General features: G+C 33.3%; 3 protein-coding genes, 1 long non-coding RNA gene and 1 other non-coding gene across 5 annotated transcripts; 4 read left to right on the forward strand and 1 right to left on the reverse strand.

Moving 5' to 3' along the window:
• Positions 1–303: 303 nt before the first annotated feature.
• On the forward strand, positions 304–11,271 carry LOC135150764 (uncharacterized). The gene is made up of 5 exons (XR_010288979.1): positions 304–1,638; positions 3,423–3,617; positions 4,496–8,032; positions 9,817–10,011; positions 10,890–11,271. It is a non-coding gene; the product is annotated as an uncharacterized LOC135150764 (long non-coding RNA).
• A 3,974-nt stretch (positions 11,272–15,245) lies between these two features.
• On the forward strand, positions 15,246–17,049 carry LOC108206657 (WRKY transcription factor 22). The gene is made up of 3 exons (XM_017377029.2): positions 15,246–15,835; positions 15,987–16,097; positions 16,303–17,049. The coding sequence occupies exons 1-3, from the start codon at positions 15,375–15,377 to the stop codon at positions 16,739–16,741; spliced, it is 1,011 nt and encodes a 336-aa protein (XP_017232518.1). The 5' UTR covers positions 15,246–15,374; the 3' UTR covers positions 16,742–17,049.
• Positions 17,050–19,849: 2,800 nt separating this feature from the next.
• On the forward strand, positions 19,850–21,913 carry LOC108210193 (desiccation protectant protein Lea14 homolog). Its single transcript, XM_017381482.2, has 2 exons — positions 19,850–20,122; positions 21,485–21,913. Exons 1-2 carry the CDS (start codon positions 19,917–19,919, stop codon positions 21,738–21,740), a joined length of 462 nt encoding a protein of 153 aa, XP_017236971.1. The 5' UTR covers positions 19,850–19,916; the 3' UTR covers positions 21,741–21,913.
• A 1,623-nt stretch (positions 21,914–23,536) lies between these two features.
• On the reverse strand, positions 23,537–23,609 carry TRNAA-AGC (transfer RNA alanine (anticodon AGC)). The gene has a single exon. It is a non-coding gene; the product is annotated as a tRNA-Ala (tRNA).
• A 500-nt stretch (positions 23,610–24,109) lies between these two features.
• LOC108208010 (RING-H2 finger protein ATL67) lies at positions 24,110–24,964 on the forward strand. Its single transcript, XM_017378480.2, has one exon. The coding sequence runs from the start codon at positions 24,145–24,147 to the stop codon at positions 24,856–24,858; it is 714 nt and encodes a 237-aa protein (XP_017233969.2). The 5' UTR covers positions 24,110–24,144; the 3' UTR covers positions 24,859–24,964.
• The last annotated feature ends 2,818 nt before the right edge of the window (positions 24,965–27,782 follow it).

The raw sequence follows: 27,782 nt of genomic DNA on the forward strand, positions 1-27,782 counted from the left end.
AACGTTTGATAATGGTGGTAAGAGGTCTATTATTACGATTTGGGTGAAGATGATGGTCATATACGTTGCAGATATGTGTATATATATATTTATATTCGCGAGATATGCTATATATAAATTAGTGATATGTTATGTACAAATTAGTGATTTCTGTAGTTAAAAATAGTGATAAAAAACTGTCCAGAAACTGGTTTTTAGTTTTTAGGCTAATTTGGTTTCTATTGGAGTAGGACTCTATATATATATACTAGTATTGTTGCCCGCTCCGCTGGGCTATATTAAAAGTTATATGTATTTGTAATATCCCATATTATTAAATTCAGATTTGATTATTATAAATCTATTTGTCTAAATATTATTGTTGGCTTTAGTTGAAAAGTGAATTGATTATGTGAATAGTTTTATGTGATGATACTTGGTCTATGGATTAATATGGATTATACTGATTATGCGTCCTCCTTCTTTCTCTGATTCCGAGGACGGAATCCCTATAAGGAGGGTAGATTGTAATGACCCGGATTTTTAAAATTTATTTATTATTATAAAAATGATTTTTTTTTCAAAGAAGGGAATAAGATTTAATATTTTATTCCAGTTTAATGAGTTTCAAGGTTTTATATTTAAACCCCGGGTTATTGTGTTATTGATAAATGATTATATTTTTTTAAACTGATTTTCATATATTGTTTTGAAAATTTTAGATGATTATTATGTGAATATATGTGTGATGTGAGTAAGTGGTATTGGTGGATTTGTTGGTTAATTAATTATGGTTAATTATGAGTATTATATGATTAATATATGAATTTTTGTGAATTTTGTGTTATCTAGTTTATTGAGCTGAATACTCGTATGTGTTCGTATTTGAGAGATTTCAATTTCTATATGCTCAGGAGAAAATATAGTTTATTTGGATATTTTCATATCGATTTATGGAATGTTAGATGATTTTATAATCGATTTACGGATTTAATTGCGTATATTTATATTTATTTATTAATTATTGGACTTCCGTAAAACTGTTCACTCGTAGCGAGGTGGCAAATTTTCTTCCCGGAAGTTTCAACAAAACTCACCTTTAGCCTAATTTCAATATTCCGGACATTTTTCGTGTTTTGACTTTTTCGATCCGGAGTACGGTTTTCCCTGGAGTCGGTCCGGCGGAGTTTTCGGGTACTAAAATTTGTCGATAATTATCCAGTTTGTCTCGATAAACGTGAACTGAGATATTTTCATCATCCTTATCATGTAATAATGGCAGTGGGACCCGCAGACCAATAATTGAGTTAAAAAGCCCCGTTTTGATGATTATCTCGAAAACCAGTACCGATTGGACCCCGCTTTATTAGTATAAAGCTATTAAATACGTATTTTCATGTCATAAACGATCCAAAGGGGTACCAATTATTTGTAAATATAAATATACCTTTCTAGAGCTTATTTTCACCCGTAAAATCATTTCACCAGTTTCTCTGCACGAATACCGAGAGAAACCGAGCGGTGTTCTTCGTGTTCTTCGTAATCAAACGTGGATTTGAAGGCGTTATTGGAGTCAGAATCAAGCGTGCGAATAGTCAAATCGAAGATATTGAAGAGTAGAACTCAAATCAAGCATCAAAAACAACCTGAGATTCACAGGTAGGGAGTAATTGAAGTTTTAAAATTCGAATTATTATGATTTAAATAGTGAATTTTTGAAAACGTGTTTGTTTGATGGTTTTGATGATTCCATGTTGTAGAGCGTGTTTTTCTCGTCGTTTTGGTATATTATATGTTGAATTTTGACTTCCATAACATAGAGAAAAGTCAGTTTAATCTTTGAAAAGTCATGTTCTTGGTGTTCTTGAGGAGTTCGCCGGAATATTTGAGTTTTTCGCCGGCAAATCGTTCTGATGATTCTGGGTAGAAGCTGAGCATACCATTTGATAGATCGTAGCTTGTAGAATCTGTTGGTAGTGTCCAATCGTGCAAAGGGGCGGTGGAAACGTCGCCAGAATCTGTATTTTCAAGTCGGCGGCGGAGCTCTTTGGCTCCATTTTCCGGCTTACTCGGGGGTTGGATGTGAGTTCTGAAACCAGGAATGAACTCCTGACGTTGTGCAGATTGTTTGGTGTTGATTTGGTGGGTGGAGGAAGCCGGGAGAGTAATCTCCGGCGAATCGGGGCGGTGGCGGCGGAAAATATCCGTTTGCACCCCCCAACTTTTGGAGATGGTGACTTTGAGGCACCCAGGTTTTCATTCTTTCAAAACAAACCCTGATAGTTTCAGTTTTTACAAATTAGACCCTGTGACCAAGTTTCAAAATCTTACAGAATAAACCTTTTCATTTTGGAAATGTTTTTAATTATTTTTAATTATTTTGATTTTCAAAAATAGTTTTTAAATTATTTCTTTACTCAAAAATAAATCTAATTTGATTTATTAATTAATTTTAATTAGTAATTAATTATTTAATTGGTCAATTAATTTAAATATTAATTGATTAATTATTTTAATTAATTATTAATTGATTTTAATTGATTAATTAATTGGATTTAATTATCCTTTTTGATTTAAAAATTTCGAAAAATAGTTTCGAGCTTTAAAATATTTTTCCAAATTATTTTCAAGGCTCGATAATTATTTATGAATGATTTCAAGTCCAATTTCAAGTATTTGGGACTTGATTATTTATCTGAAAAGTGATTCTTTTATCGATTTTCATTCCGAAAAATGTTTAAAAATTCCAGAAAATTCCCGAAAAATCATTTTTAACCCAAGAGTTGATTTGATATCAATTGGGGTGGGAAACCTTATGTGTAATGTGTTGTCTGCTATTGGTTGGATGTCTTATGTGTCGATATAAGAGTGAGAAAACGGTTTTAAACATATCTTTTGATCCGTAAGTCGGAATCGAGTGAAACGAAAGAGAGATGAAAGCTTATAAAGTCTAGTTTGATATGACATAATAATATGATGGAGTCGAGAATGTGAATAATTGTTGTGAAATGTGCAATGTGATTATATGTTATTTGATTGCTATTAATTGATGATTACATGATATACATGTTTATTCATGATAGTATACACGTGTGATAAACGATTTGGATGACATAGTTTTGTGTAATGATCGATATTGGATAAGAATATATGAATTATAGTGATTGGATTTGGTTGGTTGATGGTTGATTTAGATAAGATAACAGGTGGATAGTCTAACAAATAGACGAAACGCTGCCAAATTATCGATAGGATTTATATGATAATTGATTTGTGATATGTTATGTGGAATATGACTTGACTATATGGTAGAGTCAAAGCATGATTACGTGTTAAGTGATATGTGATAAGTTTAAAGGGGTATATAAGTGGGTATCGATATACGTGATATGTATATGCAATAAATTGATTAGTGATTATATTATTATCTTATTCTCGTTAAGGTTTTGGACGAGACGTGGATGACCGAAGACGTTCAGAAGGACAAGTGGTGTTCCAAAGCGAATAAAGAACGAATCGAGTAAGCGAAGCGAAGTGGCGAATAGAGTATAGCTAGAGATGGTCTAGATATTACGAGATGCATAGATTGTGAAAGTGGAAAGATGAGATAGAGATGTGAGACTGGAGTCAGATTTAAGGCAAGTATCCTATACCCTTCTTTTGGATATCTTGCGATTATTCTGATCCATTCTTTTCGTATGTGTTGCAAATATTCGTTCCTTTCTTTTTCATATTTGGCAAGTGCAAATATTTTTATCCATCCTTTTCTAATCCTCAAAAATTCAGATAGTTTCCGTTTTACAAATTAATTCGAAGTTCAGATTGTCATTGAAGCATGTGTTGCTCAGTGATAGTTAGAGCTTTGAATGAATTGGGATCTTCTTGATTATTCAACCCGCCATTGTCATGCTGGTCTAGCAGGCTAAATTCAGTTGATTAGCCGATAATGGAGGATATTGAATAGTTAGGGATTTCCTGAACTCTGATTTATGGAAGGATGGACGGTGACTTATGGAAAGTTTATTATCAAAGTTTGATTTGGAATTATTCAGTTATTGATGATGATTATGATTATGTTCTGTTAAGTTACATTGACTTCTTGAATTGAATTATGGAATTGGATTATTGTTTTTTATAAAAATTATGTGGACCAAATGAGTGGTCAGACCAGATTCGTGGTCATGTTAGGCCAATGAGTGCCTTGGATCCAGTGATAGAGCATGGCGGGGCCTGCTCTGGGTTAGGTATGACTGATCAGCATCCTGACCTTGGTTTTTAATTAAAAATGTGATAGTCCAATTCAATAATTCTCTTGTGAAGGATTGAATTCCTCAGGTTTCTATTGCTGCAAGGTATTGTGATTCTTTTATACAATACCTAAATTTGTGAACTCAGGTTGAATCTTTTTATATCTTGAACTCGAGAATTTCTGTTATATCACTTCAGAACTTTCATTGTTATTATTACTTGCTGAGCATTGTTGCTCACTCTTGCTATTCTCTTTTAACCATTTCAGAAAAGCTTAAAGATGAGATGATTGATTGAGATTGTGGATAAGGCTAATGCTAGGCGAGGAGACAGAGTTGAGGAGGAGACAGAGTTGAGGATCCAGTGGTCAGGGAGTGGTGAGGAAAGTTGATGAGATTGGTGCAAGCTGGAATAGTTGACAGTGATTCTTCTTATCGAAGATGATCTGACTTGGTAAGAAATATTGTATAGTATTAGTGGTGGATTCTAATTTCAATACTGTAACCTGGAAGCGATCCTGTTGTTTTGGGGGTTAAATGTTCTCTTAAAATTTTCTTATTATGGTTTTCAAGTTTGAAATTCAGGTTTTGAAATCATTTGATTTATGTTCTCATTCAAAGTTTTTATTAAATGTTTTCAAGTTTTAAATTCTTTTGGATTTTCATTATCTTTAAATGAAAATACCAGGTTTCAAAAGTATTTTAAAAAGGGTTTTGTGTGGTGACGTCAGAATCCAGACCCCCGGATTCTCGGAATGTCACAGTTGGTATCAGAGCAACAGGTTACAAGTTATTGGAATTTGAATATAGATTATAGTCTTAAGTTTTATAGAGAAGAATGTTGGGTGACCTCGTATAGAGGTATTGTGAGACTATTTAGAAATAGTCTAGAGATGCGATAGAGGTATAAAATCTGGTTAGACGATCAAGTTGAGTGTATAGGTTTAGAGAGATTTTGATTCTTAAGTTTAGACATAGGATTTCTAGTTTGTTGATTAATTGAGATGATGAATTGTGTGAAAGGTCAAGGTTAGACCTAGATAGAAGAGTTGGATAGTGAATGATTGAGTTGAGAATGGTGAAAATGCAGGGTTCAGAGTATTCTGACTATACTGCATATTTGAAATTGGATTATTGTATTGATTTGAGGATGATATAAATGCATGGTTCATAGTATGTTGACCATGTTGGATATTTGGAAAAGTATATTGTTTTGTGAGATATGAAGAGTTAGTGTAAGATATGAGTTGTACTGAATCAGAAGGAGAGATTTATAGATAGAGGTGGATAGGTGAGAAGTGAATGATAGAGAGTATGTGGAGTTGAGTCCAGCTATTAGAGGTAATGTCTGCGAATAAGTTAGAACGTTAGTCCTCGACGACAACGCTTCGAGCTAATCGGGGTTTCAAATGGCATCAAGGTGGGCCCATAACCCACAGGTTGATGATCCAGACAATCGAAGATACGTTACGTGTTTGTGCTATGGATTTCAAAGGCAACTGGGATAAAGTAGAAGAATGTAAATTACATGGGCCAGAGTTATTACGGACGATAACGTCTACGATGACATCTTACGAGGCTATTACGAGTCAAATCGATTGATTATCGAGAACGTTGAAAGGATGACATAAATCGAATAACGATTTCGTAAAGTAGAGTGGGAATTTGAGAAGACTTTGGCAATACCTCTCTTCAACTAAAGATTCTTTTGATTATATGTTTTTCATCAGTGAGTTATTATGATATCATTTCAATAAACGAGATTTTCAATTTCTCAAATTCTAGGATGATAAGGATATTGATTATTGGTGTGAGTTAGTATTGAATCGGTGTATGATAAAGGCGTGTTTATGAAGAGACAGTGGAACTCCTTGATATTATTTGATATCCCTTGATATTCTTCCATATTCTTTGATATCCCTTAATATTCGTTGATATTCTTTGACATTCTTTGATATTCCTTGATATCTTTTCGATATTCCTTAATATATTCCTCGATAATCCTTAACATTCCTTGATGCTCCTTGAGATTTCTTGGATTCTTTCCATCTGATTGGGATGAACAACCCTATGTATAGGGGACACAAGGTATACCTGTCTGTGTGATAGGAGTTGGATGGGACGCCATCACTTGTGTGTGTTGTGATTACAAGAAGGTTAACAACCTTTAGTAGTGTCTAATATGGACACGCAACATTAAGTTCATTTGATCTTATTGATCTCCCAGTCACTCTTGTATTCCAATGTGACCTATTTTGAAAATATCTTGTTCCTCCGAAATTCCCAAAGATTGATTCTTGGGAAATGAATGTTGCAATCGCGAAAGTTTGACTTTCCTTTTCCATTAAAGTTAAAGGTATGCCAAGATCAATCAAAGGTGGATGACGATATGATATTACGAAGTGGGTACGTTTTAGTTTCTTCGGAGGATTCCGAGGACGGAATCCTTATAAGGGGGGTAGAATGTAATATCCCATATTATTAAATTCAGATTTGATTATTATAAATCTATTTGTCTAAATATTATTGTTGGCTTTAGTTGAAAAGTGAATTGATTATGTGAATAGTTTTATGTGATGATACTTGGTCTATGGATTAATATGGATTATACTGATTATGCGTCCTCCTTCTTTCTCTGATTCCGAGGACGGAATCCCTATAAGGAGGGTAGATTGTAATGACCCGGATTTTTAAAATTTATTTATTATTATAAAAATGATTTTTTTTTCAAAGAAGGGAATAAGATTTAATATTTTATTCCAGTTTAATGAGTTTCAAGGTTTTATATTTAAACCCCGGGTTATTGTGTTATTGATAAATGATTATATTTTTTTAAACTGATTTTCATATATTGTTTTGAAAATTTTAGATGATTATTATGTGAATATATGTGTGATGTGAGTAAGTGGTATTGGTGGATTTGTTGGTTAATTAATTATGGTTAATTATGAGTATTATATGATTAATATATGAATTTTTGTGAATTTTGTGTTATCTAGTTTATTGAGCTGAATACTCGTATGTGTTCGTATTTGAGAGATTTCAATTTCTATATGCTCAGGAGAAAATATAGTTTATTTGGATATTTTCATATCGATTTATGGAATGTTAGATGATTTTATAATCGATTTACGGATTTAATTGCGTATATTTATATTTATTTATTAATTATTGGACTTCCGTAAAACTGTTCACTCGTAACGAGGTGGCAAATTTTCTTCCCGGAAGTTTCAACAAAACTCACCTTTAGCCTAATTTCAATATTCCGGACATTTTTCGTGTTTTGACTTTTTCGATCCGGAGTACGGTTTTCCCTGGAGTCGGTCCGGCGGAGTTTTCGGGTACTAAAATTTGTCGATAATTATCCAGTTTGTCTCGATAAACGTGAACTGAGATATTTTCATCATCCTTATCATGTAATAATGGCAGTGGGACCCGCAGACCAATAATTGAGTTAAAAAGCCCCGTTTTGATGATTATCTCGAAAACCAGTACCGATTGGACCCCGCTTTATTAGTATAAAGCTATTAAATACGTATTTTCATGTCATAAACGATCCAAAGGGGTACCAATTATTTGTAAATATAAATATACCTTTCTAGAGCTTATTTTCACCCGTAAAATCATTTCACCAGTTTCTCTGCACGAATACCGAGAGAAACCGAGCGGTGTTCTTCGTGTTCTTCGTAATCAAACGTGGATTTGAAGGCGTTATTGGAGTCAGAATCAAGCGTGCGAATAGTCAAATCGAAGATATTGAAGAGTAGAACTCAAATCAAGCATCAAAAACAACCTGAGATTCACAGGTAGGGAGTAATTGAAGTTTTAAAATTCGAATTATTATGATTTAAATAGTGAATTTTTGAAAACGTGTTTGTTTGATGGTTTTGATGATTCCATGTTGTAGAGCGTGTTTTTCTCGTCGTTTTGGTATATTATATGTTGAATTTTGACTTCCATAACATAGAGAAAAGTCAGTTTAATCTTTGAAAAGTCATGTTCTTGGTGTTCTTGAGGAGTTCGCCGGAATATTTGAGTTTTTCGCCGGCAAATCGTTCTGATGATTCTGGGTAGAAGCTGAGCATACCATTTGATAGATCGTAGCTTGTAGAATCTGTTGGTAGTGTCCAATCGTGCAAAGGGGCGGTGGAAACGTCGCCGGAATCTGTATTTTCAAGTCGGCGGCGGAGCTCTTTGGCTCCATTTTCCGGCTTACTCGGGGGTTGGATGTGAGTTCTGAAACCAGGAATGAACTCCTGACGTTGTGCAGATTGTTTGGTGTTGATTTGGTGGGTGGAGGAAGCCGGGAGAGTAATCTCCGGCGAATCGGGGCGGTGGCGGCGGAAAATATCCGTTTGCACCCCCCAACTTTTGGAGATGGTGACTTTGAGGCACCCAGGTTTTCATTCTTTCAAAACAAACCCTGATAGTTTCAGTTTTTACAAATTAGACCCTGTGACCAAGTTTCAAAATCTTACAGAATAAACCTTTTCATTTTGGAAATGTTTTTAATTATTTTTAATTATTTTGATTTTCAAAAATAGTTTTTAAATTATTTCTTTACTCAAAAATAAATCTAATTTGATTTATTAATTAATTTTAATTAGTAATTAATTATTTAATTGGTCAATTAATTTAAATATTAATTGATTAATTATTTTAATTAATTATTAATTGATTTTAATTGATTAATTAATTGGATTTAATTATCCTTTTTGATTTAAAAATTTCGAAAAATAGTTTCGAGCTTTAAAATATTTTTCCAAATTATTTTCAAGGCTCGATAATTATTTATGAATGATTTCAAGTCCAATTTCAAGTATTTGGGACTTGATTATTTATCTGAAAAGTGATTCTTTTATCGATTTTCATTCCGAAAAATGTTTAAAAATTCCAGAAAATTCCCGAAAAATCATTTTTAACCCAAGAGTTGATTTGATATCAATTGGGGTGGGAAACCTTATGTGTAATGTGTTGTCTGCTATTGGTTGGATGTCTTATGTGTCGATATAAGAGTGAGAAAACGGTTTTAAACATATCTTTTGATCCGTAAGTCGGAATCGAGTGAAACGAAAGAGAGATGAAAGCTTATAAAGTCTAGTTTGATATGACATAATAATATGATGGAGTCGAGAATGTGAATAATTGTTGTGAAATGTGCAATGTGATTATATGTTATTTGATTGCTATTAATTGATGATTACATGATATACATGTTTATTCATGATAGTATACACGTGTGATAAACGATTTGGATGACATAGTTTTGTGTAATGATCGATATTGGATAAGAATATATGAATTATAGTGATTGGATTTGGTTGGTTGATGGTTGATTTAGATAAGATAACAGGTGGATAGTCTAACAAATAGACGAAACGCTGCCAAATTATCGATATGATTTATATGATAATTGATTTGTGATATGTTATGTGGAATATGACTTGACTATATGGTAGAGTCAAAGCATGATTACGTGTTAAGTGATATGTGATAAGTTTAAAGGGGTATATAAGTGGGTATCGATATACGTGATATGTATATGCAATAAATTGATTAGTGATTATATTATTATCTTATTCTCGTTAAGGTTTTGGACGAGACGTGGATGACCGAAGACGTTCAGAAGGACAAGTGGTGTTCCAAAGCGAATAAAGAACGAATCGAGTAAGCGAAGCGAAGTGGCGAATAGAGTATAGCTAGAGATGGTCTAGATATTACGAGATGCATAGATTGTGAAAGTGGAAAGATGAGATAGAGATGTGAGACTGGAGTCAGATTTAAGGCAAGTATCCTATACCCTTCTTTTGGATATCTTGCGATTATTCTGATCCATTCTTTTCGTATGTGTTGCAAATATTCGTTCCTTTCTTTTTCATATTTGGCAAGTGCAAATATTTTTATCCATCCTTTTCTAATCCTCAAAAATTCAGATAATTTCCGTTTTACAAATTAATTCGAAGTTCAGATTGTCATTGAAGCATGTGTTGCTCAGTGATAGTTAGAGCTTTGAATGAATTGGGATCTTCTTGATTATTCAACCCGCCATTGTCATGCTGGTCTAGCAGGCTAAATTCAGTTGATTAGCCGATAATGGAGGATATTGAATAGTTAGGGATTTCCTGAACTCTGATTTATGGAAGGATGGACGGTGACTTATGGAAAGTTTATTATCAAAGTTTGATTTGGAATTATTCAGTTATTGATGATGATTATGATTATGTTCTGTTAAGTTACATTGACTTCTTGAATTGAATTATGGAATTGGATTATTGTTTTTTATAAAAATTATGTGGACCAAATGAGTGGTCAGACCAGATTCGTGGTCATGTTAGGCCAATGAGTGCCTTGGATCCAGTGATAGAGCATGGCGGGGCCTGCTCTGGGTTAGGTATGACTGATCAGCATCCTGACCTTGGTTTTTAATTAAAAATGTGATAGTCCAATTCAATAATTCTCTTGTGAAGGATTGAATTCCTCAGGTTTCTATTGCTGCAAGGTATTGTGATTCTTTTATACAATACCTAAATTTGTGAACTCAGGTTGAATCTTTTTATATCTTGAACTCGAGAATTTCTGTTATATCACTTCAGAACTTTCATTGTTATTATTACTTGCTGAGCATTGTTGCTCACTCTTGCTATTCTCTTTTAACCATTTCAGAAAAGCTTAAAGATGAGATGATTGATTGAGATTGTGGATAAGGCTAATGCTAGGCGAGGAGACAGAGTTGAGGAGGAGACAGAGTTGAGGATCCAGTGGTCAGGGAGTGGTGAGGAAAGTTGATGAGATTGGTGCAAGCTGGAATAGTTGACAGTGATTCTTCTTATCGAAGATGATCTGACTTGGTAAGAAATATTGTATAGTATTAGTGGTGGATTCTAATTTCAATACTGTAACCTGGAAGCGATCCTGTTGTTTTGGGGGTTAAATGTTCTCTTAAAATTTTCTTATTATGGTTTTCAAGTTTGAAATTCAGGTTTTGAAATCATTTGATTTATGTTCTCATTCAAAGTTTTTATTAAATGTTTTCAAGTTTTAAATTCTTTTGGATTTTCATTATCTTTAAATGAAAATACCAGGTTTCAAAAGTATTTTAAAAAGGGTTTTGTGTGGTGACGTCAGAATCCAGACCCCCGGATTCTCGGAATGTCACAGTATTAGTAAGAGAATGAACATGCATAAACTGACTGATAACAAATATTTTCTCCGTCTGTTTTTAGTTGTCACATTTTATTTTTGCTGGTTAAATTGACTGAGTTTTGACCAAAGATTATAAATTTTGTAAATTCTTTATAAAAATAAATAATTATCCTATATTCGATATATCTTCTGTCCCAACAGATTCTTTACGTTATTTTTTAAAATGTATTTTAAAATTCCTATAAATACAATTCTATAATATAAAATATATGATTATATATATATACACACATATATTTATATATAATATACAATATATATTTATATATATAATATACATAGACTACCGCAAATGTAAACCATCCCTTAAATACAAACTAAAAACCAATCCAATTTAAAATGTAGCGACATTCTCTTTAGAATGTGTGATTTGTGTTACAAAATTTGGTGAAAACATCCTGAAAATGGTGAAAACCTCCAGATATGTTCTTGTTGTCAATTCAATTGGTGGTGGCGGTGGCGCAGAGAGTGGAGGTGAAGGGGGAGGCGGAGGTGGTGGACATGAAACGAGTTTTTGGCTCTATTCGACAGATTCCGTAAAAATATAGAAGCGAAATTGGCAGTAAAGCGAGGACAATGGTACTCGAGGTGCAAACGATCGTGGTGAGGTGGGGGGACGGTAGGTGAGGTGGATTTGGTGGTGATAAGGCGGGGGCGGGCGTTATTAGGTGGTCCCAATACCATAACTTTATCATTACTAGTGACTACTTAACACCATCACACACCTATTCTCATCACTTACTATTATTATTAACGTCCTACGACTACAATTGACCATCAATAATCGACAACAGATAATTAAATTAAATAATTTTTTTATCATAGAAAATAAAAATTACTAATTTTACCGTGTAAAATGGTGATAATGAAGTATGAACAGATGATTCTTGTGGATGTAAATAATGATCGTAACACTAGTTTTTAGTTTGTATTTAAAAATAAATTAGTATTTGATTACTAATATATATGTGTGTGTGTTTTTGCTCCAATGAAAATAAGTAGAAATATGGATTATGAAAATGGTTAGAGCCATGCTACTCTGAATGAGACCGGTGTGGAGTTTAATGAGATTAGGATTATTGAGAGATTCAGAATTTATCTAAGGCCTATTAAGTCTCAGTGAGGCATTGATAGACCCATAGTGGATTGTGTTGGCCATGAAATAGGATACTGGCAAGAAATGTGAATGTGATATTAAGATTGGCGATGACATATATGAAAATAAATAGAAACATGGATTACGAATATGATCAGAGTCATGCTACTCTGAGGTGGGACCGGCGCGGAGAGGTTAATGAGATTAGGATTACTGAGGGATTCAAAACTTTCCTAAGACCTATTAAAGTCTCAACGAGACATTGATAGACCCATAGTTGATTGCGTTAGCCGAAAAATGGGACAATGGCAACGAATGTGAATGCGACATTAAAATGGGCGATGACATATAAGGGATAACTGATGTGTGGAGGTTTCTCTTCACTTTTTTTAATTATTTCTATTTAATTATTTATGAGTTTGTGCGTGTGTGAAATCATGTGTAATATGTGTGTGCGTGTGTGAAAACATGTATAATTTTATCGGTTGAAAAGTTAGTTCAATTTCAATAAAATGTTAGAAAAGTCAATTCCATTTTCAACATAGTGTTGAATATGTATATATAATTAATTTGATTGAAAGAATACATCCTTAATAATTAATGAAACAGATATATTTCAACTGTCTTCCATTTTCTGGCATGAAAATTAATGATTTTCATTAATTCAATAGCCAAGATAAAAAAAGAGTCCAAGCCTCCGGTTACTTCTTGTAACCATAATAATTTATAATAAAAATAAATGACATATGAGAATACGAGTGGGACTGATGTAATTATTAATATTTCCAACTACAAGATTTAAATTAATAAAAATATTCATGCCTATTATTAATTGTTAGAATTATGAAACCAGCTACACACACATATTCATACCAGTTATTTTATTTTGACTTAATGTATATATCTGCTGGATTGTATATCAACGAGCTAAATATTATAGTTAGAATGCTATTTTTTTCTTTTTTTAAATCATGGCAATAAATGAACAATCTCGAACGACCAGAAAATAATGACAAGTGAAAATAATCTGGCTATTGGTATTCGTTGATCTAACAACGAGAAAATAAATGACCAGTAAAACCCCTCACCATTAATGACCAAGATCAGACCTTTCAGAACACAATTTCAATAATTCAACTACTATATAATAATTAATGTTTAAATAAAATTTTCATAATATATATAATATTATCCCCCATTTATTTTCTTCCCTTGGAAAAACTCCTATATTGCTCTAAAAATAAAATATTAAAATAAAAATATATCCCACAAATGAAAAACAAATTTATTTCTCGAAAAGATACCGATTACCGAGCATGTTAAACTTGTTAAATTTTCTTGAAAATTATAAATATTCAATTTTTTTCTTAGAAATTATGCATATTTATGTATGAGTAATTTCGTAAATATATATAGTACCATTTACTTTCCCAAAACGTCAAATTATAGGAGTATCATATGTATTAGAAAAAAATAATGATATTTGTTAGAAAAGTTAATAGCACAATGGTATATTATTTTTTAAAATACATTTTGAAATTTCAGAGTACGTTTTAATCATATAATTTATGATTATATTTTTAAATATGTACTCTCTCCGCCTCCTTCAAATGTTTATATTGAGGGATGGATCTTGTAACACATTTTAAAATTCTCATAAAATATAGTTGGTAAATTAATTTATTTTTCTATTAAATAAAATTTAAATTCTAAATTTTTTATACATAACAATTTTTTTTTAAAAAAAATATTTGCTTACCTATACTTTTTATACACCTTAAAATGTGTATTAAACGGTCGAAGAATAGGAGACAAAAGGGTGTGAATTGTTATGAGGAGTATTCGATTGAGATTTTAATGAATTGTTTTGAATATATGGATTTTAATGGACGGGACGTGATTTTGATTCTATGCGGATTCTTGATAAAATGTTGTAGAGTTGATATAAATTCTTTAGGATTTAAGCACAATACTTCAAAATCTCATGGATTTTGGTGTGATCACAACAAATTTAAAATATTGAGCAATGTCACAAAATTCATCATTTTATTAAATTTAAAAATTCATCGGCAGTTGAATACCATCAGATTTTAATGTATTTTAAACATTCCTAAATTGAATATCATCAAACTTTTAAGGATAATTTAAAATCCTCTTCGAATAATTCCAGATTTTGTAACGGAATTTAAAATCCCAATTGAATATTCCAAGATTTTAATGAATTTTAAACAATCATAACTGAATACCCGGAAATTTCATGATTGTTTTTTTTAATATATCATTTCCATAAAAGTTTAAAAAAATGAGATTTAAAACAAATTTGAAAAAATATATGCATTTTCTAAAAACATATCAGGATGATAGAGAAAATCAAATTTGTTAAAAAATCAAGATTACTGTAAATCTGCACCCACTTTATTGTCGGTAAACAGCGGGTGATATCAAATTTTGATTCACGGGACACGGTTCTGGACTTCTGGATAGAGAAAACATGTAGAGAGAGAGAAAGAGAAAGGAGAGAGATAAAGGCAAGTGTGTGCTGTATCTTGACTTTGTATTCAGCTGATTTCACTCTCCTTTGACAAATTCAATTGTCAACCCATAACAAAACAAAACACTATCCCTCTATTGTCAGTTTTTTGACCCCTCAACCATTTTTATTTAATTATACATTTATTTTATATTGACACACCAAAAGCAAAAACACAATTTCCTCTCTCTCTTCACTGACTTTCTCTCTCTATAAATAATTATTGTACTCCCTCTTTACACCCCTCATATCCTCCAAAAGTCAGCGCCTTCCATTTCTCTCTTCTCTCTCAATCTATCTCCTCTCTTCTCGCCGAGATATGGACGATGACTGGGATCTCTACGCGGTGGTCAGAAGCTGCACCGCCGCCGCCGCCGCCGGAAAGTCAACTCTCTCTGCAACTCCGAGTCAACCGATGTGGAATAATCCGATAACCTCCCCGCCCTTTCGGGTCCAAGAAAACGAGCATTCTGCGAGGTTTCCAGATCTACAAGAAGCCAGAAGAAGCGAGAACATAGAAGATTTGCATGAGATGTTTAAACCATTTGCTCCCAAACAAGGCTCACAAAATGAACCATTTGGCCAGAAGATGCAAACGATTAGTCCACAAAATATTCCCATCTCGCCTCTCTCTGTTCTCGGTGATTTCTTGCCACAACAGCCGCCGCAAAAGAGACAGAGAGTTGAGCCCAAAACTGCTTTTTCCATTTCTCATCTCCCTCCGACTACTTCAACTGTTACTCCAAGAAACGCTTCTCAAAATCCAAGGTCCAAAAGAAGGTAAAAAAAAAAATATTTTTGTTTTTTTTTTTTCATTTTTGTTTGTTTATGTATTAAAAATTAAATCTTGGTCAGTGGCTTTTATTAAATATTGCCCAGTTTGAATCTTGACATTTGATAAATTTCTAATTTTTTTTAATTTGATTTACAGAAAGAATCAAATGAAAAGGGTTTGTCATGTGCCATCTGAAGGTCTATCTTCTGACATGTGGTCTTGGAGAAAATATGGGCAAAAACCCATTAAGGGATCTCCTTACCCGAGGTAATTATGATTTTTTTGAATTTAATTTTACATAATTATTGAGATTTCTGAGTACTTTTCTTGTTATGGAAATAGGAATGAGCTAAATTTGGGGATTTAATTATGGAATAAAATAATTGTCTGGTTTAGTGGAATATTAACTGATACGCTTTATTTTTGGTAACATTATGAATGAACTAATTATTGTATTTGTGTGTATCTACAGGGGTTATTACAGATGCAGCACTTCAAAGGGATGTTTGGCCCGAAAACAAGTGGAGCGAAACCGATCCGACCCGACTATGTTCATTGTTACCTACACTGCAGAGCACAATCACCCTGTCCCCACCCACCGGAATTCGCTCGCCGGAAGTACTCGCCAGAAGGTATCGTCCTCGGAAGGGGTTTCCGACGGCGACCCAAACAAGCCCACTTGCTCAACTCCCATTTCGCCGGCGGCGAGTCTCTCGCCGGCGCCGGAGAAGTGTGAGATCGGCGAAGAAGACGAGGAGTTGTGGGCATCAGATACCCCTCTGAGTGATGATTTCTTTATGGGTCTGGAGGATATAGAAATGCCGGCGGCCGGAGATGGGGAGATGGATCATTTTCCGATGTTTCCATGGACGGGTAACAATGCGACAACGACGGCTGCCGGAGGTGTGTGAGTCGCCGGGAAGTGACGCCAGCATGACGTAAGGAGGATGCTATTTGAAGAGTTAGTGGGCTTTTTTGGGTATGTTAGAGAGAGGGGAGGAGAGTGAAAGCAGTGGGAAAAGGAATATTCCGATAACAATGTTTGTGAATGTACATTTGTAGGGTATAAATTAAGATGCTCCATTAAAAGTGAGTCTTGTAGAAGAAAAAAGATTTTATTCCTTCGTTACCTTTTAAAGTTTTAGTTGCATTTTATACTTTTCTAATGTTAAATTTTGTCTTAAGCATAATTCTAGTACTAAGGTGGTGTTTTAAATCACAGTTTGTCTGATATGTTAAGGTTTCATTTAAAATTAAGGAGATTTTGGATCGCTATAGAGTACGCCGGTCCTTTTTTATTTAGATATAATTAAACGTGGATGTATGATTAAATCAAGCATTTTTTTTTTGAAACCGATTAAATCAAGCATATATTTCCTTAAAGAAAAATGTTTATGGATGTTGTATTTAGACGTTTTTTTTTTTTTTTCAAGATATGGTTTTTGTTTAAGATATGTATGAGCAGAAGGGTAATGGGGTACTACACAGCTGCCGGTATTACAATTAAGATGCGGCAATTTACTAGCAGCTGAACTAAAATGCAGAAACTATGGGTGTGGTCTAATTATCTGATTCTAACAAAAGAAAACTGGCTACACCTAGCAGGCCCAAGGCTACGTTTTAGAGAACCAGGTAGAAAGCACATAAAGCTGCGGAGTTGTATTTCCAACGCAGGTCCGAGCTTGCGAGAAATAAACTTGCACATAGAGTTGTAGGTATTTATCTTCCCAAAGTGGTAGCTTAATTTGCAGCAGGAAAATATAGTCATTACTATCAAAGTGAGAGGTGGCGACGACACAGATTTTGTGTACAACATTCTCAGTTTATTGCCAATTTGCATACCAACGGAGATACCACTAATGCTCTCTTTGTTTTGACATATAAATTGTTTGATCGCATTAAATTCATTTTTTTTGGATTTTTTTTATTTTTGAATAAAAATATATGATTAATATTATAATAATAATAAATTTAAAATAATAATTTTAGCTATGCGGTCAATGATTTAAAAGTGTGTGTCAAAAAATTAAGCGATCTATATTTTAAAACGGAGAAAGTACTTGCTAGTTGTATATACAGTCCTCGCCATTAAAAGAAAGTCGTTTTATCACCTAACATTCTCAAAATCTTGCATTGAAGGGTGCTACAGTCCAGTTTCCTGACATTCCTCATTTTATTTTCGTCATTTGCTGTGGGGACGAAGTCTTCTGCTCGAGATGGAAACAGAACTACGATTGACGTTAATTTATCAAACCCAATTTCGAAATATTTTGTTTATATATTGTGATAGGTTATCTATACTTAAACTCATCGTAAGTCCTGATAATATTGGTGAACTGTTTTAATACCGTCATTATCTTTCGGGTGCATCAAGATAAACTGCATTTAAGCGACATGCTTTGATCTAGGAGGCATAATCACAAATTACACTCTCTTCAAGAGTTAAACATGTGACCAAGAGGATACAAGCCCTCTCTTTAACCAGCTGAACCAACCCTTGCGGCCTATATCATGATTTCAGAGTATATGCAATTAATTTCAATTGAGATTTTAAAGAATTTTTTATTTATAAAATCTGAGGGCATGAAATTCGGACTTTGAAATTTTTATGAGAATCTCGGAATATTCAATTACGATTTTAAAATATACTAAGAAAATATGATGATATTCAATCGAGATATTAAATAATGTTTTAAAATGTGATAGTATTCAATTAAGATTATTTAAAATTTTCTTAAAATACGATGATTCAAATGTTTGATGATTTCTTTTTGATTTCATAAAATTATGGATTTTGTGAAATTGCTTAGTGTATTTTAAGATATTTGAAATTCCACCAAAATTCATGAAATTTTGAACAACTGTGTTTAAATGCTAAAATCCCTCGTGAACTTTACAAAATTTGATATACAATATACATAAAACTAAAATTATATACAATGGATTAAATTTCACAGACTACTAAAAATTTGTTAAAATACTATTCCCTCCGTCCCCTTTTACATGTCCATTTTGCTTTTCAGAGTAGTCAAATTGACCAATTTTTGACTAAACATTACAAATTATCTACTCATTATTTCTAAAATCTGAAAAATGCATATTAAAATAGATTAAATATACTTTCTAGTGGTATAGTTTTTATTATTTTTCACAATTATCTAATACATGTAAAGTTCAGTCAAAATATAGTTAATTTGACTGGTCAAAAGTTAAATTGGACATGTAAAAGGGGACGGAAGGAGTAGTTGAATATCCTAATCGAGTCATAAATAGAAATACAAAATTGAATTTTCTAAAATTACTCCCTTTTGATTTGATTGATTTTGTTTGCAAATATCTCCGACTCAGACTCGATACTTAACAAAATCAGGGTCGGACCGTTGAAATATAAGTATAAGATTCATAAAGAGCCTCCTCTCACATTTTAAAGTTTTAGATGGAACGGACAACACATTTGTTTGGTAAGTTTGAATCATCATGTTTGATATTACAACTAAAATCTTGAATTCATCAACTTAAAAATGGTCTCGACTAGATTTATTCAGAGACCGTGTATAATTTACACGGCTATTATTAGGTGCAAGTTTGATTCTTAGAAACATCCTCCAATAAGCCACAGGAAATAGAATGGTAAAATGCCGCCCCTTTGTTGCTTACAGAGGATCACAGGCCGCTTAGTTTTATTTCACAGGCCCATGTAACAACAAAAATACCCCAAGCTTGCTCTTTTATTTACGGCCCAATTAAAAATCAGTGCTGTGGACCGAACCACTCCAATAATACTTATCCGATATCTCATTCCTAGATAAAATATAAATAAAGTGAATCAATTGAAAAAGGACAGGAACGTCGGCAACGCGTTAAGTTGATAGCTCAAACCGAGTCAGATCGTACTGAAATATCTCGCCTTTGTCTGAACCTCACGTGTCCCCACGTCTTTCTTACACGCATTCACGTGGCGGACCCACAAATTAAGCACATCACCGTATTAATAAACATAAATTAAACCTTCGGGAGCCTTATATATAGACACATAAATCAATTCTATAAATCACCTCGATAACATAAAAACACTTGCCGGAAAAAATGTCGCATCTGTTGGACAAAGCTAAGAACTATGTGTCGGAAAAGCTGGCGGAGATGAAGAAGCCGGAGGCGGAGGTGCTCGACGTTGATCTCACCGACGTTAGCCGGAGTTGTATCACTTATGATGCCAAAGTCTCCGTCACTAATCCTTACAGTACTTCGGTTCCTATCTGTGACATCACTTACTGCCTCAAGAGTAACAATAGGTAATTTTTGTTTTTACAACTTTAATTTTATTTTAGTTTTGTTTTTCTATATGAAATACTATTATTCATGCTAAATTTTTAATGGTTATTTACTAGGGTTTGATTTCTGTGATTAGATGATTTCTGTTAATCTATATGAAGTTATTTGTATTGTGTTCGATTTTGTTAAAGCTAGGATTGAAGTTATAAGATGCGAGCTTAATGTGACCTGGTCAGATTGAATTAAAAATTTGAATTGTTCTGAGTTGTATATTTAGAGATTTGGTATATTCAAGTGTAGATGGGGTTCTTTAATTGTTTTAAGAGACGAAACTATTTGTGAGTCGCTGCCTAGGCCTAAATGAGTGTCCAAGTGAATGATCATAGTAAGGTGTCAAAGAACAACTTATTTCATGTGATATAGATCAAGAAACATACAGGAAAAAGTAGTTTGGAAACAGAGAGATAGATTAGCATGTCAAATGTTGTTGCTTTATTTGGAGGCTTCAAATTAGATTTTTTTTGGTTCTGCGCCTTCACTTTTGACACTTGCTGCTCTTCTATTGGTATTTTCATCTTCACGGTCGGCTTTGGTTCAATTTAGGCAGTTGATTACCTATATATGCTCAACCCCTGCTTGTCATCTTTTAAATCTATAATTTGCGGATTAAAGGAGAAGCTAAGAGGATTAATCTTTATTCCAACTAAAGGAAAATCAAAGTGAATGACTGCCTGTTGTCTTGAGGCGGCTACTTAAAATGTACCAGTTTTTTTTGCAGTGTTCAGTGTAACAATCATAATAAATGTCTACTTGTGTAATTGTCTCTTGCAAAGATTGCATACTCACATACTCATGTCTCTGCCTGGACTTGACCCGGTACAAGGTTGAGAAAGGATGATCGTCTAGTATCTACTGATTTATCGTCAATATACTTTATTTGATGTGATATGTCACTAGGCGTAGATAAGAAGAATTCTAATTCTCACATTAGGATGGTGGGTTCTTTATAGGGGAATATGCCTCTTTTTGTGTTTTTATGCTGCAATGATGAATTCTTTTTAGAAGAAAGCATATTCTCAAGGGAAAAGGAGAATGAACCAAATCTATTTATATTGTAGTACAAGGTTTTAAATACATGATTTAAAATTTTGTGGAAAATGATTTGCCTAAATGATTGTTTTATTTTCTTTCCAGTCCTAAACATAATTCTAAATAAACGTATATCGGATCTTTGGATCATTGGATGTGTAAATGAAACCTTCAGCATCTTTTGATAAACAATGATGAATTTCAAGATACTTTTTTCTCATTCAAGATGGTATTAATTTCCTTGTATATACTGATTTACTTTGTTACATTGTTGTGATGATGAAAAATTATAGGGAGATAGCATCAGGAACCGTTCCTGACCCTGGCTCCCTCAAGGGAAATGATACCACATTGCTTAATGTGGGATTGAAGGTGCCACACAGCGTGCTGCTGAGCTTGGCCAGGGATATTGGTGCTGATTGGGACATTGACTATGATCTAGCTATCGTCCTGATTGTGGATCTTCCAATTTTTGGGAATATAAGCATTCCGATCAACAGCAAGGGTGAAATCAAGCTTCCAACCGTCTCCGACTTGTGGTCCAAATAATCACCAGAGTGATGTTTATCTGAAGTGTTCCCCACTTCCCAAGTACTTACTTTCCTTGCTGGTTTGTGCAAGGAGAGTATGGGAACTCATGCTTTGTAACAATAAATAAGAAATAAGAAGACAAATGACGTTTGTTTTTCATGACAAAATGGCAAATTTATGTTTTTGTTGAAGTTACATTCTTGATTTGGACTTCTGATTCCAGTTTGTTCATGACTCGAGGGGTCCGTTCCCTCGAACGAGGAAGTGTTGAATAACCCATAGGTTATAGACTTATAGGACCTCACATCCAAAAAGGCTTATTTTCACATACTAGTAATATATAACTTAACATTATTATCAAAATATCGGTTTTTTTATTGTGTGCATATCGTGTGCAATAAGCCCAAAATATTTTTATTGGCTTACACTTGGTGGACCTCCTCCATTTACAACAACCACAACGATTAAAATACATCAAATCACACCGATTAAAATATATCAAAGTAATAAATTTTAGTGCTCTGCTTTAAAATATTAAAATCTAAAAGTCATGTACGGGAATAGTAGTCCTTTGCTCTGATTTAAAATATGATTCAAATCTTGAGAAAAGAAATGGATGATCGCGATGACTTAAATTATACTGCCTATGTCCCTTTCATTTTTGTTTACAGTTACTATTTTGAGATGTCCCTCTCATTTATTTACGTTACTATAAATAGTAAGTTTTTCTGATAGTTACACCCACTATCTTCCCCTACTATCTAATATTTAACAATAAAAACTACTATTACACCCACTACTTTCCTCCACTATCTCAAATCTATTATTAAATATTGATAGGTCCCACCAAGAGGGAGTAAGAAAAAGATTGGCGGTGAATAAATAAAAATTAAAGTATAAGGAAAATGTTAAGAATGAATATATGGAAATTGAAATTGAATAATATTATATATTGAAGTATATATTTTATCAAGACAAAGTAGAACTAATATATATATTTTTTAAACGAAGTAGAACTAATATTAAATAATTTGACAACAGGCTTATTTCTTTGAAAAATCCAAAAATATATAAATATAGGGAATTGATAAATAAGCTACAAAGTTTATTATTTAAGCTCCAATTCAATTTTTTTATTTATCCAAATATCATTATCACCACTAATATGGATAAAATATGTGGAGAAGGCATAGGTAAATATGGTATAAAATTTGGATTTGGAGCTTAAATAGTAAACTGTGGAGTTTATTTATCAATTCCCTAAATATATATAGTATATAATCTCTAATCAATTGTAATCATCAAAAAACACACATATATTAAATAGATTTAAGAAATACTGAGTACTTAATAGACAATAATTTAATAATGTAGTGGATACTCATGTTATTATATTAATGAATCAAATAACATTAAGATACTCGTTGTGTAAATAAAACATTATTTTTTCAACAATTTTGTATAAATACAAATATAATTTAGAAGTGTGTGATATAAGATCGTTCTTGAAAGTACAAATAGGAACTAGGTTATGTTGAATTCGTTTTCGTTTTGAAAACTTAAATGTATATTGAAAGGGGGGCAGTATCTTGTTTGGTTGCTAAATGTATTAAATTATATTTGATGTAGATAATGTTATAAACTCTGAAAAACGGCTATTACCGGTGATTATATTCTTTGTGAAAACAAAGAAAAGGGGAAAGCCTAATTTGAACGGCTAAGTTGCATAAAACATCACTGAATATAAAAGAAAAGAAAAAAAAAGGGAACTCAGGCTTTCATAACAAAAACAACAAAACGGGCAGAACGTAAAATGGAGATGCGGGGTATCGATCCCCGTACCTCTCGCATGCTAAGCGAGCGCTCTACCATCTGAGCTACATCCCCGGATAGATTTTGATTACTAGCTGGCTTATTTATTAATATTATTATACTGTGAGACAGTCCTTCCTAATCACTCCAAACTAGGCCCGGCAATTTGACACGTAATACGCTAACAAGAAACGAAACGACACGAAAAAATGGATATGGATTTTGATTTTTAATACACGAAAGTATAAAAACAAGAAATTACACGATAGATTTAGTGCCGGATATGAATTTTCATTTTGGGTACACGAAAGTACACGAAACTACAATTTCGTGTAATTTAAAATACAATTACTGTAATTTAAAATTTTGAAATCTCACCAAACTCTCATAATCTATATCAATTCTGCGATATTTTATCAAAAATTCACACAAAATCAAAATCAAATAAAAGTTAAAATTAATAAACCCAAAACAATCCCAATTGAACGCTCCTCCTAAGAATAAACATGGATTTAAAATTTAAAAATAAATAATACTTCATAAAAAATATTCCCCCGCAGCTGGCTGCCAGCGAATATATCCTGAGAATCGAGAAATAAATAAGCCAAGCATGTTGGTGATCAAGTTTGCAAAAGAATCAAAGGAAACAGTATTAAATGCATTCATCTTCAAATCTACCCATCATCTACCCCCAACCATCCACTCAAATGGCAGCCACCACACCACACTCACACCTCTCCTCCTCCTCCCCATGTCCACCTTCCCTTTCTACACTCCCCCCACCACCCCACCCGACCCGCCCTCCCCAACCCGACCCGACATTACCCACATCCGTCTCCGCTACGCCACCGTTTTGTCCCTCGCCTTTCTCCTCATCCTCGCTCTCATCCTCCTCTGCTACCTCCTCTTCCGAATTTCTCGCCGCCGCCCTAACCCTAACCCTAATTTCATCACTACTGACAACGGCATTACGCTCCCGCGCTCAATCTTCGTTGATGACGAGGAAGCGGATGAGCAGAACGGCGTCGTGGGACTCGATCAGGCGGTGATCGATTCGTACCCGAAGGTGAAATTCGTGAGAGGAGGCGATTGCGGGGATTCAGTATGCGCAATATGCTTGTGCGAGTACAAGGAAGGGGAGATGCTGAGAATGTTGCCTGATTGTAAGCACTGGTTTCACTTGAAGTGTGTTGATGAGTGGCTGAAGCTGAATGCTTCGTGTCCTGTTTGTCGGAACTCGCCTCTGCCGACTCCTCTGTCGACGCCGTTGTCCGAGGTGGTTCCGCTGTCTCTATATACTGATGGTCGGAATCGGAGGAGGTGATGCTTGCTCAATTGTGTAGGAACGGAACTGTTTAGTGGCTTAGCTGTGTGCTTGTGTTTATAAGAATATTGATATCGAGAAATAGAATTTTGTGAATTTTTTTTTTTTTTTTTTGCATTCTGTGATCTGAATACATAACATGCCCGATTTGAATTTTAAGGGAGATAACAGGGAATCATATGCTGTGTTCTGTATATATAAAGTAGACTGTGATTTCGAAGATTTGTTACACACTGTAGAGCAGATGATCACAATCAACGATTGAATTGAATTTGGGGGTGGATTGTTGATGGCAATGGAAGCGGGTTTATATGGATGAGAATAGTCTTCAAAATAATAGTCTTGTTAATAGTTTTGTTTTGATTTGACTCGGTTAAATTGACTAAAATTTGACAAATAATTAGACATGTTATATAATTATGATAATTTTATAACAACTGCGCTTATTAATCATGTAACAAACGTCACACAAACAAGAAGTTTTTGTATGAGTGGAACACATGTTGAAGAAAAATCTCAAGTTTGCAGGGGAATGAGTACCTACTAGTTCAAACCAAGATACCATGCATACTGCTAGTTTCAGCTTGATGATTCCATCCAATGGCTTAAAACAAGTTCTTATGGGAAGCACAAATGAGCTTTAATGTTGAACCTTTCTAAAATGTTCAAGTTTGCCTCAATTGAGAGCACAGATTTTGCAAATGACAGATTTTAAAGATATAGAAATCACAAGGCCAGTTCACAACTGCATGATACCATAAAATAAAATGTTTTCAGCACAACATATATTGGAGATGCTCTGTAGACCTGTGTATTATGCTCATGTCTAGAACAAGTAAACAACTCTCCCTCCATTACTCTCCCAATAATCTACACAAGGTAGCGACGTAGCGTGCTAATTATAAACTGACAAAATTCTTCTCCTTAAACAGGCAGCGGAGGTGAAATGCTGAAGAACACTTCTGCAGAAGCACCGCTGCCACTTCATCATGCACATGAGATATAGGGGGATCCTGGCACAGCTAGATAGATGATCCAGGTTATAATCTGATATTTCCTGTTCTCCTATAACTTGCAAGGTACATAATTAACAATTTTTGCATAAACAGGCAGCAGCAAAACCAGGAATGTAAGACAACCAGCAGTGAAAAGATGAGTACTAACCTTTTGGAGGCATATTAGAGGCTCATATCATTCTAGTGCGGAATATACGAGGAAACTAAGGGGCCGTTTGGCTGGACTTAAAAGAAGTGACTTATTGCTTAAAGTAAAGAAGTGGATTATAAGTGATAAGTTGGTTTGGACTTATAAGCTATTTAAGTGTTTGGATAAATTCATTAAAATTCATGACTTATTAGGTATAAAAATTGCTAAAATAATAATAAAATATCATAAACTATCTTTTAGAATGATCCTACACATTGTTGTGAAGTTAAATTTCGAAAAAAAAAATAAGTCAAGAAAAAAAGCTAGCATTTCTAACTTCCAACTTCTCAGCTTATAAGTCACCAGAAGTGCTTCTAACTTCTTTACACAAACACTCCGCAAAAAGTAGAAGTTGGCTTATAAGCTAGAAGTCGGCTTTTAAGCGGTTGCCAAACACCACCTAAATTAGTTCTCAAAAAATTCTCGAATGACACATGTTTTATTCTGATTGGTGATAAAAATAATAAATCAGATCAACCCCTTATACTTAAATCAATCACACCAATTAATATATTTATGCCGCCGGTTCATCTCCATCACGATATTCAGGAACCCTTTATAGGACCTAGAACGGTTATAATCCATTTTTATTATATCTACAATTCACACTTTGAGAAAAAAATCTGTATTGCATATTTCAGTTTCTAATTATTACTTGTTCTCTTCTCTCGTATTTTTAATAAATATTCATTGTATTTACAAGAATTTTTACATAAATAGAGAAATTAAAAAATTAAGAAGGAAAAAAAAAAGGAAAAAAAAGGTGCAAGAAGGACAAGAAATGAAAGAAAAAAAACTAAGAGAAAATTTAAACAAAAATACCATTCAACTCTTAAAATCCTAATCTAAGCTTATAAAAACCTCTTTTCTCTCGTTAGCTACCAACTTAGTCTTTACTCTAGTTTTTAGTATAATATATCTAGCCTCCTTTTGATTTTGCGATCATTTCTTTCATTTTAAATTCTAAATATAGTTTTATTTTGTAGGTGTACTTTTCTTGTGAAAACTCCCTTTTCAATTAAGTACGAGCTTTATTTTTCCTTTTTAATGATTGTTTTCAAATTTACTAATTATGGGTGATGATATCTTTCTATTTCCACTAAATAATTTTACTGATTGATTTTTCGATCAAATCAATTTTTCGATAATGTTTAAGCTATTTCGAACACCTTTGTCAATTTTCCATCACCCAATCATCGAAAATATTTAACGCGCAGTCGTAAACACAAATCATTAGAATGGGTCCTCATCGGATTTACAAAAGTGTCCGGAATAGCTTAAATCTCACTGGCCGAAAAATTGATTCGACAAAAAAAAATTTAGTCATTCCAAATATAATTAATCAAAATCCATCAACCTTCAACACAAAGCAACAATTAATTTTAAACTAAAATTATTTTATCATTATACTACTAAAATGAATGATAGATCTACAATAAAAAACAAATAGAAAGGGCTCCTTTTACATCCCCAAAGATAATTATTTAGTGAGATTAGAAAATATCATCACCCGTAAGTAGTATAACTCGAAGACAACCATTAAAAAGGAAGAATAAAGCTTGAATTTAGTTGAAAATTGGGGGTTTACAAGAAAAAAAACCTAGAAAATAAAACTAGATCTAAAATTTAAAATGAAAGAGATGATTACAAATGAAAGGAGGCTAGATCCACCGTACTAAATATTAGGATAAAGACTAAGTTGGTGGGTAAAGAGAGAA

This window comes from Daucus carota, chromosome 2, assembly GCF_001625215.2.
Source record: "Daucus carota subsp. sativus chromosome 2, DH1 v3.0, whole genome shotgun sequence".
NCBI classification, from domain to species: domain Eukaryota; kingdom Viridiplantae; phylum Streptophyta; class Magnoliopsida; order Apiales; family Apiaceae; genus Daucus; species Daucus carota.